The 17,007-nt window shown below is 54.8% G+C and overlaps 1 protein-coding gene across 1 annotated transcript; it reads right to left on the reverse strand.

Annotated features, from left to right (window-relative positions):
• Window positions 1-2,196: 2,196 nt before the first annotated feature.
• Window positions 2,197-16,492, reverse strand: LOC116837983 (putative methyltransferase-like protein 24). The gene is given in 7 exon segments (XM_032802936.2): window positions 2,197-3,596; window positions 4,648-4,879; window positions 6,645-6,787; window positions 7,536-7,634; window positions 15,962-16,213; window positions 16,215-16,280; window positions 16,283-16,492. Coding segments are annotated over 7 exon segments (1,320 nt in total). The 3' UTR covers window positions 2,197-3,278.
• Window positions 16,493-17,007: the final 515 nt, after the last annotated feature.

Raw genomic sequence — 17,007 nt, forward strand, 5'->3', positions numbered from 1 at the left:
AGAGCAGTGGTTCAGCACTCTGTGGGTTTTGGTTGTGGGGGGGGGGGGGGGGCGGAATAGGAAACATTACAAAGAACAAAGCTTAGAGAGCTTGGATTTGGGGGTTCACTTATGCAGTGTGTCTGGAAGGATTCTGCTTCTGTTTCTTGTTCTCAGTTGCAGGGCATGTTTCTAAGGAGCCTGCTAGTGTCGCTGGGAGCACTCTCAGACAATGAACTTTGTTCAATCTTTAAAATGGGCTAAGCCCAGGGGATGATTCTTGCAGGATACTCAGCGATACTTGCCAGGAGGAAGGTTCCGCTCATGATTAAGGCATGGGCCTGGCAACCAAGAGGACCTGGAGTTTATTCCAGCACTAAGTCCCAGATCCTCACAGGTATTTAGGCTCCTGACTTCCACTGAATGGAAGTTAAGGGCCTAAATCTCTTAGAAGGGTAGAGTGTTGTTATTACAGTACAGACTAAGCAGGAGGGGAGAGAGGTTCTGGTAACATCCAGTGCCCAAAGTAAAGGAGCAGGCCCTCTGAATGTCAACAATTCATTCCACCCTGTTCCTGTAAGAGTATGGGTGTGAACCGGCTGGCGCTTCCATTGAATCAAAAGAGCCCTGAGGTATAAATGAAATCCATGAAGATCCCTGGGGCTTAAGACCTGACCTGGACACCTAAGAGTACGGAGGAGCAATAACGACCTCACAGTTAAGAATTAAAGAGAAAACTTGCTAACACCGTAAGCGCTTAGCTGTGGAGCAGCCCTTTCTTTGTGTTCTCTTCCTGTCCCCTCCCCCCACGGCTGGCTGTGTTTTTTCTCCCAACGGGGACCCGAGCCGGCGCTGGTGGAGGGCAGTTACAGGAACGCAGTGGTGCAGCTGACATTTACTAATCAGCTCTAACTTGAGAGCCACACACACACTGTTTCGCTTGCTGTCTTGTCTCCATGGAGACGCTGCAACCTTTGCTCACTAGTTAATGGTATCTGGGAACAGACGCCACCCTTCCTCCCAACGCCCTCTCCCGCACACCTGGAGGAAATGGGAACTTGTCCACCGCAGGAAAACCTGTCTCCTTCCTGCAGGACAATTTGCTTCCGAAGCTGGGGAGGAAGGGGTCCCTGTTTGCATTGCTAATAAAGAGGCAAGCAGAATTTGGCCCTGCTTGTGTGATATAGGTGGGGGAATAGTCCTGCAAGTTATGATGGAGCCTCACAACAGTTTTAAGGATGGAGGGATCATCTTATTCTCCAAAGACCCACCAAGAAAACATATTCAAGGGTGTTTTTTTTTGTATCATAGGGTGACCAGATGTCCCAGTTTTATAGGGACAGCCCTGATTTTGGGGTCTTTTGCTTATATAGGCTCCTATTACCCCCACCCCCTGTCCCGATTTTTCACACTTGCTGCGTGGTCACTCTAGACAGCAGTGATAAGGGTCTCTGTCCATGGCGTACAATGGTGTCCTTGGCAGGGTTCTACATCACTAGGCAGGGCAATATTTGTGCCGTTCATGGCTCTCTGGTGGATGTCGTTCCCTCTTTCTTCCTGCAGCTGACACACACAATTATCCAGCCCTGAGGGTCACCCGGGCTTGATTATTTAACAGCAGATTTTGGGGTCAGTGCTGACGAAATCAGCCGAGCAGCCCGAGAGGTTATGGTGACCCACACGCCTGGGTTTCCTGAAGTTATAGTCGCACATACTCAAAAGAATCCTCATGTATTTAATACTGACGTGACTGCGGGGCCTGCTAGGGCAGCGGGAAAGTCAGAGCACAAAGCTGTACACAACTTCCTGGGACAAATGCAGTGAGTTCCCACCACAGGGGGGGCCAGGAGCATGCTCCCTTCCCAGAAGTGTCCTGCTCTCATCTATTCTGTTCTGAAATTAATATGGGAAAGATGCCCATTACCTGCTACCAGATAATGACTATGATTAGGCGTATCTCTACTGCCAGCCGAGATCTAAAGGGTTTTGCGCACTCCAGCAGAGTTTGCAGTTGGAAAAAAAACCAAACCCAACAGCAATAGAGTGTAAATAGAAGACTAAAGACAATAGTATTGTCCACCACGAAAGGACGCGGGCAGAACCAGCTCTAATGACATTTGATAGCACCATTTGGTGCTAGCGGTCGGAGCCTCGAGGGGGATGAAGCAAAATAATTGGACGCAAACAGACCCAAATCTTCGCCCAAAATTTGAACCTGAACTTTACTTTGGTGATTCCAAAAATGTGAATGGCCTTTTCCCACCCTTGTTTTTAAAAGTCATTTACAAATTTGCACTCCCTGGTTCTGGACAGAAATAGATGAGTTTAAATACAATGAGATGGGCAATCTGTCAGGACAGCCTAACCCAGGTGGTAGGAGCTGGTGTCTGAAGAGAGAGCCAGCTCTCGTGGGATCTCCAGCCCACTTTGTAGACAGCATGTGGGTGCAGCAGTGCTCCCAGGGCCAGATGAATCTTCGTGGAACAGTCTGTGTCGTTCAATATAGACGTTGGATGGAAGTCTGAAAGGTGCCAACAGGAGTTAGGTGCCCAGGTCTAACTGAATCCAAGTGTGAATTGGGCACCAACCTCCTTCAGCCTCCTCTGAAAATCCCAGCTGATCTTGACAGCATCAGGCCAACAGGCTGCCGGTCCCTGCAACTATTGCTTCCATTTGGCAAATGCGCTTGTTGATGCATCCCGGTTAGAATGGCTCCTTCAACAACAGAGCACTGGCAACTCATCTCCCTTCCTTCCCAGGTCTGCTGTGGCCATTTCGGTGGCTTTTGGAAGTGGGGAGCCAATGCAAACAGCAGCCAGAAGCACTGCTGTAGCTTATTCCACGAGCCGTCAGCTCGGCTTCTTATTGTCTGGCTGCCAGGTCTCGGTGCCCCAGCACACTCCTTGCTTCATCAGGAAGGATGTGAGCTGGACACTCAGGCTTTTACATGTGCTCAAAGCCAGAGCAGTGGTTAGATGGTCTTGTGGGAGGAGGTATTTGGAATCTCAGCACCTTTAAGTCTCTTAAGCTGGATTTTAGTCCCCGTTGAAGCATCCATCTGAGTGGCTTTTGCTGTCAGAGTCACAGACCTTGGACCTCTGTTAGCGTTTCCTGGATTCATCTTCAGAACCCCTTTGGCTGCCTCATCCGTCCCTGGAATGCAGCAGAAATACAAATTCCGCCCGTGGTGTGTTGTGGCCAGCCGGGACCTAACAAGCACACCCATTCCGAGCTCAGCCAGGAGCCAGGTTTGAAAATAACCAGCCCCACCCTCACAAATGCCCATGTTGTGCCCTCTTTCAGTACATCCAGTAGGTGTTGACCCAGCTCAGGGTGTAGGAGCTGCTGGCATTGAAGAGTTCTTTGTGCAGGAAGAGCTGTGGCTTCTGCAGATCCTTGAAGCTATGGAACAGGTGAAATCCTCTGGCCTCTAATGCCTTCAGCAGGCTGTACCAGTACCGCACCACGGCTGCCTCGCTCCCACTGACCTCAAAGCCGGGCCAGTGGAGGTGGATGGCGAGGATCAGCTGGTGCACTGCAGCCACGGTGCCATCCACAAGGATACTCTCCAAAATCTTCCACTCGGCGCTGGCCAAGTCCGCCTCCAACACGTCGATCTATCCCAGAGAGAAAGAACAAGCAAACTCAGCTCCTCTAGTCAGCGCTGCCCAGGGACTGGTGCCGTCATGGGAGGGGACTAGGCTGGGACAGGCCAAGAGAAGTCTGAAAATGAGACATCTGGATACACCTGGGAGTGGGGAAAAAATGAGCCCTACTGCTCTTAGCCAAGCTCTGCCAACATCCTTGTTTAAGGCTGTTTCTTAGAGCCAAGGAGTTAGCAGACCCTATGGAGGGGAGCTGTCCATTGATGTTTGCAGCCTGATCCAAAGTCTACTAAAGTCAATGGAAAAGCTCCCATTGGCTTTGGCTCAGTCCCAGCGTGGAGTTCTGTTCACAATAGCAGAGATGCCCTCCAGCTGGGGACTGGCCGAGGGATGGATTAGACCAGAGGGGCTCAGTCTGCTTCACATGGCCCGTAAAAGCAAGTTCTACTTGTAGGCATCTCCCCTCACAGCCTCCCATGTGGATCCTTCGCTTTGCTGATGGCAGCCAGAGAGCCCAGGAACCCCTGTGGGTAGCAAGAGGATGAGATGGAAGTAAACTCAGCTAAATGTGCAGGGGTGGGCTTTTTGGTTGCATTCCCCCTACTTCATTCCTGTGCTGTGGATTTCCGCTCTCTGGGATCAGGCCAGGTCATTTATTGGGAACAAAGGCCCAGATCCACAAAGGTATTTAGGCTCCTAACTTCCACTGAAATCCATGGAAGCAGCCCTGTTGTTTTAGGATGGAATTTTCAAAGGAGCTGGGTTCCCAAACCCCATTAAAATCCAATGCGAGTTGGGCGCCAGATTCTTAGACATCTTTGAAAATTCTAGCTCTGACCTCTCCAGGTCACCTTGCACATCTGTTCTGTCCTCTCGCATATTCGCTGCCCTTCCAGTTTTGGTGTCTTTCTCAGATTGGCTTATGGTTGAATTTACACCAAGGAGGACGTGAACTAGCCACCTGAGACGCAGAGAGGGAACTGGATTTTAGGCTTCTCTGTCTATGACATCTAACGGGTGGATGGTGATGGGGCGGGAGGACGATGTTATCAGATGCCATTACCTTCTTGTGGCCAAAGTCCTGCATGATCTGATTTAGCCTCTTGGAAGGGCACCTCCGTCTCTGCAAGGAGGTGACTGGGCGTCGCTCATGCCAGTCCAGCCACAGCGCATGGTGCTGCACCTGTCCTTTCTGCCAGAGGTCGGTCTGCTTGTAGGGGGTCAGGCCAAAGCTGTGCACCTGGCACTGCATTTCACTCATCCGCTGGCTGAACTCAAAACCCCTTTTGACCATGCTACAAATGAAGAAAGGGAGAGAGGCACTTTCAGGTTCTGCAAAGTTAGGCTGACCTGCAGAATATGCGGGTGCAAGGCAAAGCATGATGGGTAATGTTATGCAAACTGAGGCAAAGACACCCTGGCTGACTTTGATCCAGCCCTGCAGCTGAGGTTCCAAGCAGGCACGTTTTCTTTACCCTTCAGGTTGCTTTTCAGATGCAACCTGTCACTGCGAAGCCCACTGATAACAGTACAGCTAAAGGGACTGCAAGGGGGACATATCTGAAGAAGCAAAGGCATTCGCTGGAGACATCAGATCTTATGGACTCTCTGCAGCTTCCGCTCTGGTCTGCACATATCGCAGTGACGCACCTCGAACGTGCCTTGGAGGTTTGGCTGCCCTGAACCCCAGATTTACAGCCCAAGCATTGGGGCAGATGGAGAGCAAGAGAAAGGAAAAAACGGTTATATCAGAGCTTATATCTGGGCCCAGTTAAGGGAGGGAAGGGAAGCCCAGAGCACCAACTATCATGACACTGGTCTGTGCGCTGCTGGTGCAGAACCTCTATTCTGGAGCCCACAGGCTCAGAGAGCAGCTCAAAAGCGATCCCAGCAGGCCTGGAATCTCCAAGTCAGCAGCTGTCACATGGATTAAGACAGCTTCTTCCTCATCTGCAACTGCAACCAGTCTGAGCTGAGCAAGTACAAGAATGAAGCCTAGTTAGAGACCCAGAGTTTCACACAGGCCTTTGGGGCATGGTTTTGGCTCCAGTCACTGTGGCTAGTCATGACTCAGGCTGCCAGAATGTACCCAAGAGTGGATGGTGTTCACTGCAGCAGCTGACTCACGCGTGTGTAACAGACTCACAGGCAGGGAAGTGGATGGCTCCCAGGACTGGTGATGGGACGTGGTGATATTAACCTCTTGGTGGCCAGTCCCGTGTCACTAGCAACTGAAAAGTCACTGTCTGCAGGCCGGCGGTGGCCTGTGTGAAATGGGATGCTGATCCTTTTTGGTGTGTATCGTGGGAATTGCACATTCCTCTGATGTCTCTGTTTCTGGCCATACTGAAGATGGGATGCTGGATTAGGTGACCGTCGGTCCAATCTGGCCTGGCAAATCGTAATGGGCAAGTTTCCAGCACACACAAAATCCCCACCACCATCAGCCCTTCTGCTGGCTGTCTGAAAGCTCAGGCTGAGCAGGCCAATGAGACCCAATGACTCTCCCACCCCTAGAGAAGAGTCCATCCAGAACTGGGGTGAGCACATTGGTGGGTAGCATGTACAGGGGAGCTGGCTCGACTGCCAGCTGTGCTGTCCCTATTCTGTGATGCCAGGGACCTGTGCTGGCTGGGGCTCAAAAAACTATTGCTTTTAACCAGCATTTCAGTCTAGAAAATACACCCTAAGATGGAAGGTTTGCTCAGGAGGCCTCCATCCCGAAGGACCCAGGATTATACCTGATGGAAGGACATGGGGTCACAGAGCAGAACTGGTTGGAAAAAGCAGCCCCAACCCCCTGAGAACCCGTTCTCAACATTTTTTACTGTTTTATTTCAGAACTTGGATGACATTTTTCAAACAGTGAAAAGGGTCGGCTAGAAATCTGAATTTTCCATGAAAAATGTCATTGAAAAAATCAAAATCCAAATGACGGTGACAGCTCGCCTGTCGAGTAAGTATCAGTCCTGACCCCCTAAATCCATCCTTCCGCAGCGGCCCTCCCTGCCTCTGTTCTTCCAAATTTCGGATGCCCGTCCACGGGAGCACGATGCTCACCTGAAGGTATAAACCAGGCACCTCTCCTGCTGCAGCTTCAGCGACCCAGTGGGCATGTGATCTAGGCAAACTCGCCATGCCCCGGCAGTGCTGGCTGTGAAATCCTGGAGCCCAGCCTGGCTCAGAGCTCGGGAGCAGGGCAGCTGAAGGAGAAGGGAGAACCAAATCAGCCCTTTAGCTGGGGACTGGATTGAGTTCATAACCCAGGGCTTCGCCCTTGGAAGCTCTGTTTTCATCACAGCTCAGCAGCCATCCCCTGCCTGAGCCCAGGGGCGGCCAGTTCTCATCAGCCAGTGTACAGAGGTAGTTCTCCTCCCGCACCATATGGCTCTTTGCTTCTATGTCAACAAGCCAGCACCATCCCTCTCCAGGAAAGCTCACTTCAGCTCAGGATCCTCCAGCCCAGGTCCACCAATGCCCCTTGCCCTCCTGATCCCTAAAGGCCCCATAGGAATGTCCCCTTTCCCCCTGCCCTGGGCATCCTTCATATCTAGAGACCTCCCCATACCATCATGGCCCCCAGGGGATGGGACTCTGCGGGGCTGTCTCGTTTCCACCACAGGAGCTTTCTACAGCACTGGTCAGGGACTGAGATTTTATCTCCCCCACCCCTCAGATCCTGCCCTTCTGCAAACAACCAGGCTGCTCCTCTGATATGTGAGAGGCCGGTGCCAGCAATGATGGCAGAAGAGGAGAGAGCGGAGCAGCCTCCAGAGGGGAAAGGCAGAACCTCAAATCCAGGTCACTGCCTCTCCAGGCAGGAGTCTTATCCAGCTGGAATCCAGGCTCCCTCCCAGGTAGGGTGCCCCCCGGAACTCTTATGCCACCTCTGGGCTGTGTTGTGTAGCCGAGGGCTGGCGTGGGGAGGGGGAGCCATGCTGTGTGACCTACCTGGGGGGTGCTGATGTACGTAAGGAACCGCTCGGCTTCACTTTGGAGCGACTCGCTGCCATCGGCCCAGGGCTGCAGGGTCACCGCCTGCTGGGTTTTCTAAGGTCACGGAGATAAAATGCGCAGTAAGTCAAACGCTGGGAGCGCTGGGGCATGCTGGGAAATGAACCAGCCTCGGCTCTTGAGTGTCTAAAAGGATTCTGACGTGGCGGAGGAACCTGCCAAGGCACTGAAGGGTTTAATAACCCAGAAACACAGGCTCAGCACGGCAGCACCCCAGTGCCTGAACAGCCAGGGGACGTCCACGGCTGCAGTGCTAGCGCTCCAGGCTGTACTTTTATCAGCTCCGCAGGGCTGGGCAGCACTTGGATGGGAAATTCTAAGGACAGCTCAGGTGCTGCAGGGAGACATGTGACTCAGCGCTCCTCTCCTCCCAGCCACTGCTGACCCCAATGCCCCAGCGCAGTGCTAGGGGGCGCCGTGCTGCAGGGAGCAATGGGTAAGTAAAGCATTAGGGGGCGCTCTCTCCTCTGAATCAGGCCTGACCCCAATGACCCGGCGCAGTGCTAGGGGGAGCCGTGCTGCAGGGAGCAATGGGTAAGTAAACCATTAGGGGGCGCTCTCTCCTCTGAGTCAGGCCTGAACCCAATGACCCGGCGCAGTGCTAGGGGGAGCCGTGCTGCAGGGAGCAATGGGTAAGTAAACCATTAGGGGGCGCTCTCTCCTCTGAGTCAGGCCTGAACCCAATGACCCGGCACTGTGCTGCTGGAGTGGAAATTTCTTTTGACTGCGGCGTGAAACTGAGGCCCTGATCGCTCCTAGGCACTTAAGCTCTTCTGACACATTTCACAAAGTGGGGGCGCTAAGCCCAGTGTCCTGGCCATATTCCAACTCATGTAATTGCACTTTCCCTGCCTAAAAGTCTCCCTGCAGTTTCAGCTGTGGGGTTAACAGCAGTACCACCACCATCACGAACCGATCCACAGTGGAGAAGAGGAGGGGAGCGGCGTGTCAGGAAGCATTGCTGCAGCTGACCAGCACGGGTGCAGCACTGCATGGGTGAGCTCCTGTTGGTTCTGTCTCCCCAGAGCTGCTGTGGCAGAAAGGGGCTGAAGGACTGACCAGCTAATGCAGGAGACTGCATTTCTAGTGCCTCTGACCTGAGGGGTGCAATGCTCTTTACAAACACTACTTAACCATGTCTCACAACTCGCTCTCTCACCATGCCCCCTCCCCAGCAGCAGTGAGGTCCCATTATCACCATTTTCCAAGTGGAGAAACTGAGGCACAGAGAGGTGGAGTAACTTGTCCAAGGCTACTTTACAAGTCAGTGGCAGATTCCAGCACAGACCCCAGTAGTCCCAGCGCTTGACCCTGTGTTCTAACTCCTAGGGAATGCTGTCTCCTGAACGAGACATTAAACAGACAGTTCCCAGTAACGTGGACCAGGAGAAGGAAACAGAAAATCCCTCCCTTCCAGCACGGCTGGAGAAGGGGCAACGTGGGAGACAAAGGCCCCTTTGCGCACGCACGAGGCTTTGAGTACAAAGGGAAAGTCAGCTACAGCAGGAAAATGGCTCTGTATCTGCTCTGCCTTATCAGCGCAATCAGCAATAGGCCTGCAAACAGCCCAGAACCTCCTGCTGCAGCTCCTGGACGACAGGTCATTAATTATGGCCAGAGCCAGCCTTAAGCATAAGCAAACTAATGACCATCTAGGGCCCCAGTCCCAGGGAAGCTTCATCCAGCTCACAGACTGGCCCAGCCTCCCTCTGCACAGCTAAGATCAGCAGAGCCAGGTCCCTGCTCGGCCCCGTTCCGGCAGCAGGATCAGAGCACGTAGGGGGGAGACACAGTGGTGGAGCCTCAGCAGGTCAGGGCTTTATAAAACGAAAAGCTGGTCTTCACGATGGCTCTGTGCCAACTGCCTCCCTGGCCCACCTCACACGGGGGCCAGCGTCCTCCTCATACTCAGAGCGCACGGCTGAGTTTTCAATGCCTGCACCTACACGACACCCGACCCGGCCAGGCCTCCCAGGGCTTGCATAGATGCCTTTAAATCCAGGAAAACAGTGAGGAGTCCTTGTGACACCTTAGAGACTAACACATTTATTTGGGCATAAGCTATACATGTATTAGTCTCTAAGGTGCCCCAAGGACTCCTCGTTGGTTTTGCTGATACAGACTAAGACGGCCACCACTGAAACCTTTAAATCCAGGGCGAGCCAAACCCCTCCTGCACTGTGGCCCACTGCCATGAGGCACAGGGGACACTGGACCAGCACATATGTATCCTAGCTAAACTACCCCAGCCTAGCCCAAGGTCCTCCCCTCAGGGCTGCCCAGAGGATTCAGGGGGCCGCGGCAAAGCAGGGGAGCTGCGGCGCTTGTACTCACCCGGCGGCGCTCCAGGTCTTCGGCGGCGGGGGGCCCTTCAGTCGCTCCGCGTCTTCAGCAGCACTGAAGGGCCTCCCGCCATCAAAACGCCACTGAAGACCCGGACCGCTGCCAGATCAGGGCTCGCAGGGCCCCTGCAGGGCCTGGGGCAAATTGCCCCACTTCACTCCCCCCCTGCTGGGCGACCCTGCCTCGCCTCCCGGAGCTGCCACTTTCTTGGCTTCATCACCCACATGTTCCCCAATGCTTAGGGGTGATACCAATCTGCAGACCCTACCCCTGTCCCTCCCTCTCAGGGGCCATGCAGATGGAGGCAGGAACGAGGGAGGTGGTGAATGGTGGGGGGTGGAATGTATGGAGAGGCCCGGGGGGAGTGGTGATGAGGGCTGATGATGGTAAGGAGGTGTGAGGTGGCACGGTGGGGGATAGGGGGTGGGGTACTGGTGGGGGCTGATGAGGGTGGGGGCACTGCAGGGGGCTGATGGGGGGAGGTGTTGGGGGATGGAGGCACCGCTGGGGGGACTGATGGTGGGAGGGAGCAGCAGCAGAGATCTGGCCTGGAACTGCAGATACTTCAGGACCCAGCTGAACCCTGCGAGCTCCCTGGCTCCCTTGCAGTTCACAGGCATGAGGGGCAGGATGGGACACGGGTCCCCTGTTGGGAGGGGAGGGGGCTGTGATTCATGGTGCTAATATCTCCTCTTAATTATCCTAGACACAAAGGGGCTTGGCCCAGCCAAGATCAGCAGCGTGTGGGATCAAAGAGCCGGAGATGCGAGGGCAAGCGAGCGGGGACCCATCGCGCCTGCTAGAACCTCTCCTTTCCAGCCAGAAGGAGGGTGCTGGAGGCTGGACAGCCTGCGCCGCCCGCTGGAGCCATCCCAGGCTGCCAAATGAACTAGGGGTGGGGGTGGGGAGGAGAGGCTAATCTCCACTCTGATTAGGCTGAATTCCCAGCGATGGAGGTTTCTTCTTTTTTCTCCCCCCTCTGCGATAACAAATAATAATATAATCCCCTTAATCTCTTCCCCTAGGAGCCTGCATTCTGCACAGACAGGAAGCGCAGAGCTTCTGCCACCGCTGATAACTCAGACAATCTGGGCCCATGGAAAATGAACGAGTGCCTTGGGTTGCATTATGCCCCATAGCTGAAGAGCTCTGCCCTCCCCTCTCTGAGGATTCACCAAGGCCCCTCTCCCCACTCACCCCTCCAGCCCCTCCATCACCCACACATTCTTCACTCCCTCCTACCTTGGGCTAGGTCCTGCCAAGGCTGCCTGGAATCAGAGCCAGTATGATATTTACCAGTACCGTGGCAGGGCCCTGAATACCCATTGACATGTCACTTTCGCCTACCCACTCCCAGATGTCCCTGGCTTCTGCTGGCGAGACAGGCTGTGTGGCGTTCGGACAGCAAAGCGTTCAGCGGGAGTCACTGCCTACAGCCTGGCAGGGCCGTACCCTGGAGTCAGCCTGGCTGGGCACCACTACTCAGCAACACACGCAGGGCCAAGGCCCCTCTGCTACACACACAAGCCCTGATCCGAAGCTCCCTTTGGGTCCCATCTGCCCCAGAGCCAGGAAGAACAGAATGCCAGTCCACTCATCTCCTCACTAGATGACACTCCCTCCCAGACCCAGGACAAAAACTCAGGAACCCGACTCCCACCAATCGAATCTCCAAATCACACTCCCGCCTAAAGCCAGGAATACAACCCAGGTGTCCTGACTTCTTCCCTCCCTATCAGTTCTAGTGCCTGGATTTTGTTGTAGACAGTTGTTGCGCACAACACTGAGCAACACAAACAGCAAGTAAATCCCACCCCCTAACCCCTACATAAAACAACCTTCGCTTTCATTCTCTAGCTCTCCTTTCCCCAAGCTTTGCTGATCTCAGCTCCTCTCGTCTCCAAAACAGCTTTCAGAATTACTGGAGAGTGGAGACCTTTGAAAGCTGCCCCCAGCTGTGTCGGCTTTTGGTTTCCCTCCCCCACATGCTCAAAACATGATAGCGAGGGCTACGTTTCTGAAGCCCCACACAAAGGATGAGCAGTGCCAAATGCAACATCAGAGCGACTGCAACCGCCCCTCCCTCCACCATTACCACCTTGGCACACACGCTCATCTGCTCTTGCAAACCAGATGCCCAGGGTGCACACGCAGGCAAAGGGTGCACGCGCGTTTACAAAGCGAGGCAGGGCTTTGGAAATTCGGCCCCCATTCGTTCAAAAGGCACTGGGCTGTGATTGCTTAATATCCCGTCAAAGTCAGAGCAGGAAGGGGCTTATATGGCTCAGGGGAACAGTAACAGGCCATGGAAGTTGCTGGTTCAATTCCAGCCAAAGGCAGTAGTGAGTGAACATCACTGTCCTCTTCGCTGGTACGTGAAATGAGTTTGCTGGGCCTTAGCCCAGTTTCTACTGGGGAAGCAGATACCTCCTAACACCCCCTCAGACCCCCACAATCAGAGCTGGGAGGCCTGGCTGCTAGTCTCCAGTCCTGAGGCATGAATGAGACGCGTGTGCTGCTGGGGATGGGTAAATCCCTGGGAAAAGCTGGGGAGGTTTGGCATTGCAGCTGCAGGGACAATTCTCCCCCTTGCAATGTGGGAAGGGTGCTGCACACAGCACGAAGGTTGGAAGAACCTGATGTTGTCCCTGTGTAATTTACAGAGGCGCATGCACCCCCGTGTGCACATGGCCCCTAGCCTGTCAGTCAGAAGGCTCAGGAGAGGTCACAGCATCGCGCCATCTCTCAGGAACTCCCTCCCAGATACTGGGACACTTCCTTCTCTCTGAAAATCTCACTGGGAAGCCATTCTGGCTGGGAGACTTAAAAACAAACAAAAGGAGAGGCTTCCGCTAGCAACACACACTCAGCCCACAGGAAGCGCTGCCACAGGGGGTGACAGAGTCAAAGACTTCAGCGGGGGGTGCACAAGGAGGACAGTTTTATGGCTAGTAACAGGGGCCGGATGGTGTCATGGCTACAAGCAGTGGTCTGGCTGTCAGGAGATTCAGTCTATGCCCAGCTCTGGATGAGGTATTTCCCCAACCCTTCTCTGTGCCTCAGTTTCCCCATCCATAAAACAGGAATGGGAATTCTCCAGGCTGTGAGGAGAATTATTGGCACAGGACATTTTGATCCTCAGCTGGAAAGCTCTGGAGAATGGGCCGATCCTGAAGTCCATTGCTAACTTCCTACTTTGACCTCATTCAGGCAACACTCCCAGTGAAATCAGTGAGAAGGGAAGGGAAATCTCAAAATCTTTCAGGCCACCACTGCTGTTGAATCAAGGTGCCAGATTTGGCAGATCACAGGTCTGGTCTGGCACATACCAGGTGATTGAAGTTACCCCGTATAAAGGATGCTAGGTAGGAGTAATGACTGTCATTTTCAAAGCCCATAATTTTAATGAGAATCGGGTGACCAGATCTCCGACGCAACTCTGAAAATCTCAGCCAGCACTATTGGGATTACACATAATGAACTAGCTACCATGTTTGTACCTCACTGCCCTCTTCTGGCTGAAATTAGAAACACGCAATGGTATCATGGACTCTATACTGGTAACAACTAATTAAGATTCTCCTTTAGAACCAATCATAGTGGGCTTTAGGAGCAGGAGGAGTTGAGTTCTATCCCCACTGTTGCTGAAAAGTGCTGAGTTGCCCAGGTGTGGCACAGAGACACCTGCAAAGTCCTACGGGACTGTGGATTTGTGTGTCTATCACTCACTTGCCTGTACCCAGGGTGTGCAAAGTCTCAGAAGAGCATGTTCAGACAGGTTGTAACACTTAGGCACAGCAGTGTCTCTTGGGGCACCGCAGCCTCCATACTAAATTCCTTCCTTGATGCAGAAGTCGGCCCTTGACTGCAGCTTTAATGCGGTTTTATGTTTAATCTCCCTTGTTTTGTTTAACCGTAATCTTTAATAAAAGCCTTCAACTGGCATCACATCTAGTGCCGGGGCTATGGGGTGAGGCAGTCACTTCACCACCGGAAACCTATCCATCCCCTTTCTGCTGCTGTTGATACAGTACCAGTCTGAACCCGCGGATACTTAGCCTGAAGCTCTCTGCCTGCACTGGTACAGACACGGCTGGTGGTTTTAGATGTCTGAATGACGCAGACAAGAACAGTCAGATGGAGAGGCTGCAAAACCCACACAAAAAGCCTCCCCCAGCCTTCCAGTCACAGCAACCTCCCTGTTCATCCCTCCGCTCCCACCGGGGCCCCTGCCACCGGTGGCTGCGTGTGTGTGTGTATAGCTGCCATGACTAGCCCTTTTAACAGAGGACCCTGCGCGTAAAAAGACTGGCTGCCCAGGGGCCCTTAATAGGGGACTGTGATTGATCGAGACTGTGTGTGTGTGTGTGTGTGTGTGTGTGTGTGCATGTGTGTCAATAATAACAGTGCTGTCTCACTCTCCAACAAAGGATTGTGACAGCACGTCTGTCCTGCGTGGAACAGCGCTTTCTGGATCTCCAGGAAAGGTTTCCTGGATGTGAGGAACAGAGCTGCAAGGCGTCACTCACTGTGAGGTTGTGTGCGCGCATACATGATGCCTGTGGATCGGTGCATGGACCAGGGGGACGGGGGATGCGTCAGGACAGCTGTGTCGCTTCAACTCTGCCCTCCCTGCAGTGATCCCGTGAATTTCCACCCTGATGAGCCTGCTGGAACTCCTTTTTCAGAGCCCTTCTCCTGTTAGGGGCAATCTGTGGGCTTCTGTAACTTTTCTCAGCCTTCCCCGCTGTACAGGGATCAGGCTGTTCGCTCTAGGGTGGAGGGGGTGGGATTCCTGGAGAAGCAGGGGGGTGGCAAATTCCTTCTTTGTTCCCAAGGGAATCGAAAAGTTAGACACATGGAAAACCTGCAGTCACCCCTCTGGCTCTACCCACCCCCCAGCCAGAATCCCAGCAGCAAACCTGACAAGCCTCCTTATAAAGAAGCTGCACGTTGCAGTAGGAAGCAAAGCTCCTAATCTCAGCAGATGGAGGCATTGCAACAAATCAGGACAGTTCACAAGACACCCCTCAAGAAGGCAACGAAAACAGCACCGAACATGTCTCTCCACCCTGGAGGTTCGCTCCTGCAGGCTGCAATGCCAGCCAAGATTTCAGCACATGGGCCAGGCTCCACCCTGGCCCCCATCCAGCAAACCTTACTGAACCGAGCAGCACTTTTAGGAAAGGAGTCTCATGGCGAGCATGCAAACCCTTCTTTGCACGAGTAGGGGGCTGCCCCATGTTAAACTCACCTCCTGAAAAGAGGGGAAAAAAGCCATAATACAGAGGGGCAGGGGCCCCCAGCAATCCACAGGGAGATGCCAGTAGATCACTGGCGTATGGAATCCAGGCTGGGCTGGTTAATCTCACGATTGCTCATTAACCAGTAGCAAAGGCTGCCAGCCCAAAGGGTCACTGGAGCAGGGCCCAGCCCTGGACAAACCTCCTCCCTGGGGCTGGCCATTCATCACCCTCTGACTCCTTTTGGCTTGGGCCTAGGGTGACCAGACAGGGGTGGGGTGTGGGGGAGTAATAGGAGCCTATATAACAAAAAGATCCAAAAATTGGGCCTGTCTCTATAAAATCGGGACATTGGGTTTCCCTACTTGGGCCCTTCCAGACATAAATGCAGCCACTTCCCCGGATTCCTTACGTGCCCCTTCGGCCTGAGTCTCCGTGAATCCCGTTCATCAGAAGCAGCAGGCAAAGGGAGAGAAGAGAAGGAGATTTAGTGGGGAAAGCGCAACCCCCCGACCCCCAAACCAGCCAGTCTCTCTCCCCCACCTCCTCAAGGGGTCCAGGCAGAGCGTGCAGGGCAGGGGAGGGGAAGGGAGGAGAAAGGCTCGTTGCAATCAAGGGAAGGAAGGAAGGAAAAGCCAGCGAGGGAGGGAGAGGGGAGGGAAGCCAGGAGTTCTGTCAGCGGGTGGTTAGCCGGAGTTAGGTGCTTGGCTGGGGAGGGAGCCAGGCACCCCGGAGAGGGGCTGAAGGGAAGAGCGCAGGGGGGCTCCGGTTCCTTACGGGCTGGCCGAGGTTCTCGTTCTCGTCCTGGTAGCGCTGCAGGGAGCCCGGGCTGCGCCCCCCGGCCGGGGCTCCAGTCCCCTCGTGGCGGGGGGCGGCGCTGCCCGGGGCGGGCCCCCCGTGGATGGTGATGATGGTGAAGGGCCCCGGCTCGTCGCCCGGGCGGCCGCAGCGCAGCAGGATCTGCCCCAGGCTCAGCACCCAGCAGCCCAGCAGCAGCAGCCGCAGAGCCGAGCCGCCTCCCATGGCTCCCGCCGGAGCCGCCGGCTCCTCCACCTGCAGCCCCGGCCGGGACCGGCCCCGGAGGAGGGGCGGCTGGGGAGGGGCAGAGCAGCCCCCGCTCCCCGCCCGGCGGCTGCATTCCTGGCCTCCGGCTCCCAGGCCCCGCCGCGACCCTGCCTCCGCCGGAGCCCGCGGCGAGCTCCGGGACCCGGACCTGCTCGGACATTGCCCAGACTCCTCCGTGCCCGCCGCGGTTCCATGCCGCGCCGGGGCCACGTGCCCAAACCCACCCGTGCCCTGTGGATCCATGCTATGTCTGGGCCATGTGCCCAAACCCGCTCGTGCCCTGTGGATCCATGCCACACCCATGCCACGTGCCCAGACTTCCCCATGCCTTCTGGATCTATACCACACCTGTGCCATGTGCCCAGATGCTCCAATGCCCTGTGGATCCATGCCACACCGGGGCCACGTGCCCAAACCCACCCGAGCCCCGTGGATCCATGCCGTGCCCGGGCCACGTGTCCAAACCCATCTGTGCCCCGTGGATCCATGCCACGCCCGGGCCACGTGCCCAAACCCGCTCGTGCCCTGTGGATCCATGCCACATCCATGCCATGTGCCCAGACTTCCCCATGCCCTCTGGATCTATAGCCAGGGCTGGTGCAACCATTTAGGCGGACTAGGCGGTTGCCTAGGGTGCTGAGATTTGGGGGCACCAAAAAGCACCCCGCAATGTTTTTTAAATGGTTGAGCAGCCCTGCTGCTAGAACAGAGAGGGAGTCTGGGCTGCCGGTGTCCCCTGGCCCAGGGCGCCGCCGCGG

Source organism: Chelonoidis abingdonii, chromosome 25, assembly GCF_003597395.2.
Source record: "Chelonoidis abingdonii isolate Lonesome George chromosome 25, CheloAbing_2.0, whole genome shotgun sequence".
Lineage (NCBI taxonomy): Eukaryota > Metazoa > Chordata > Testudines > Testudinidae > Chelonoidis > Chelonoidis abingdonii.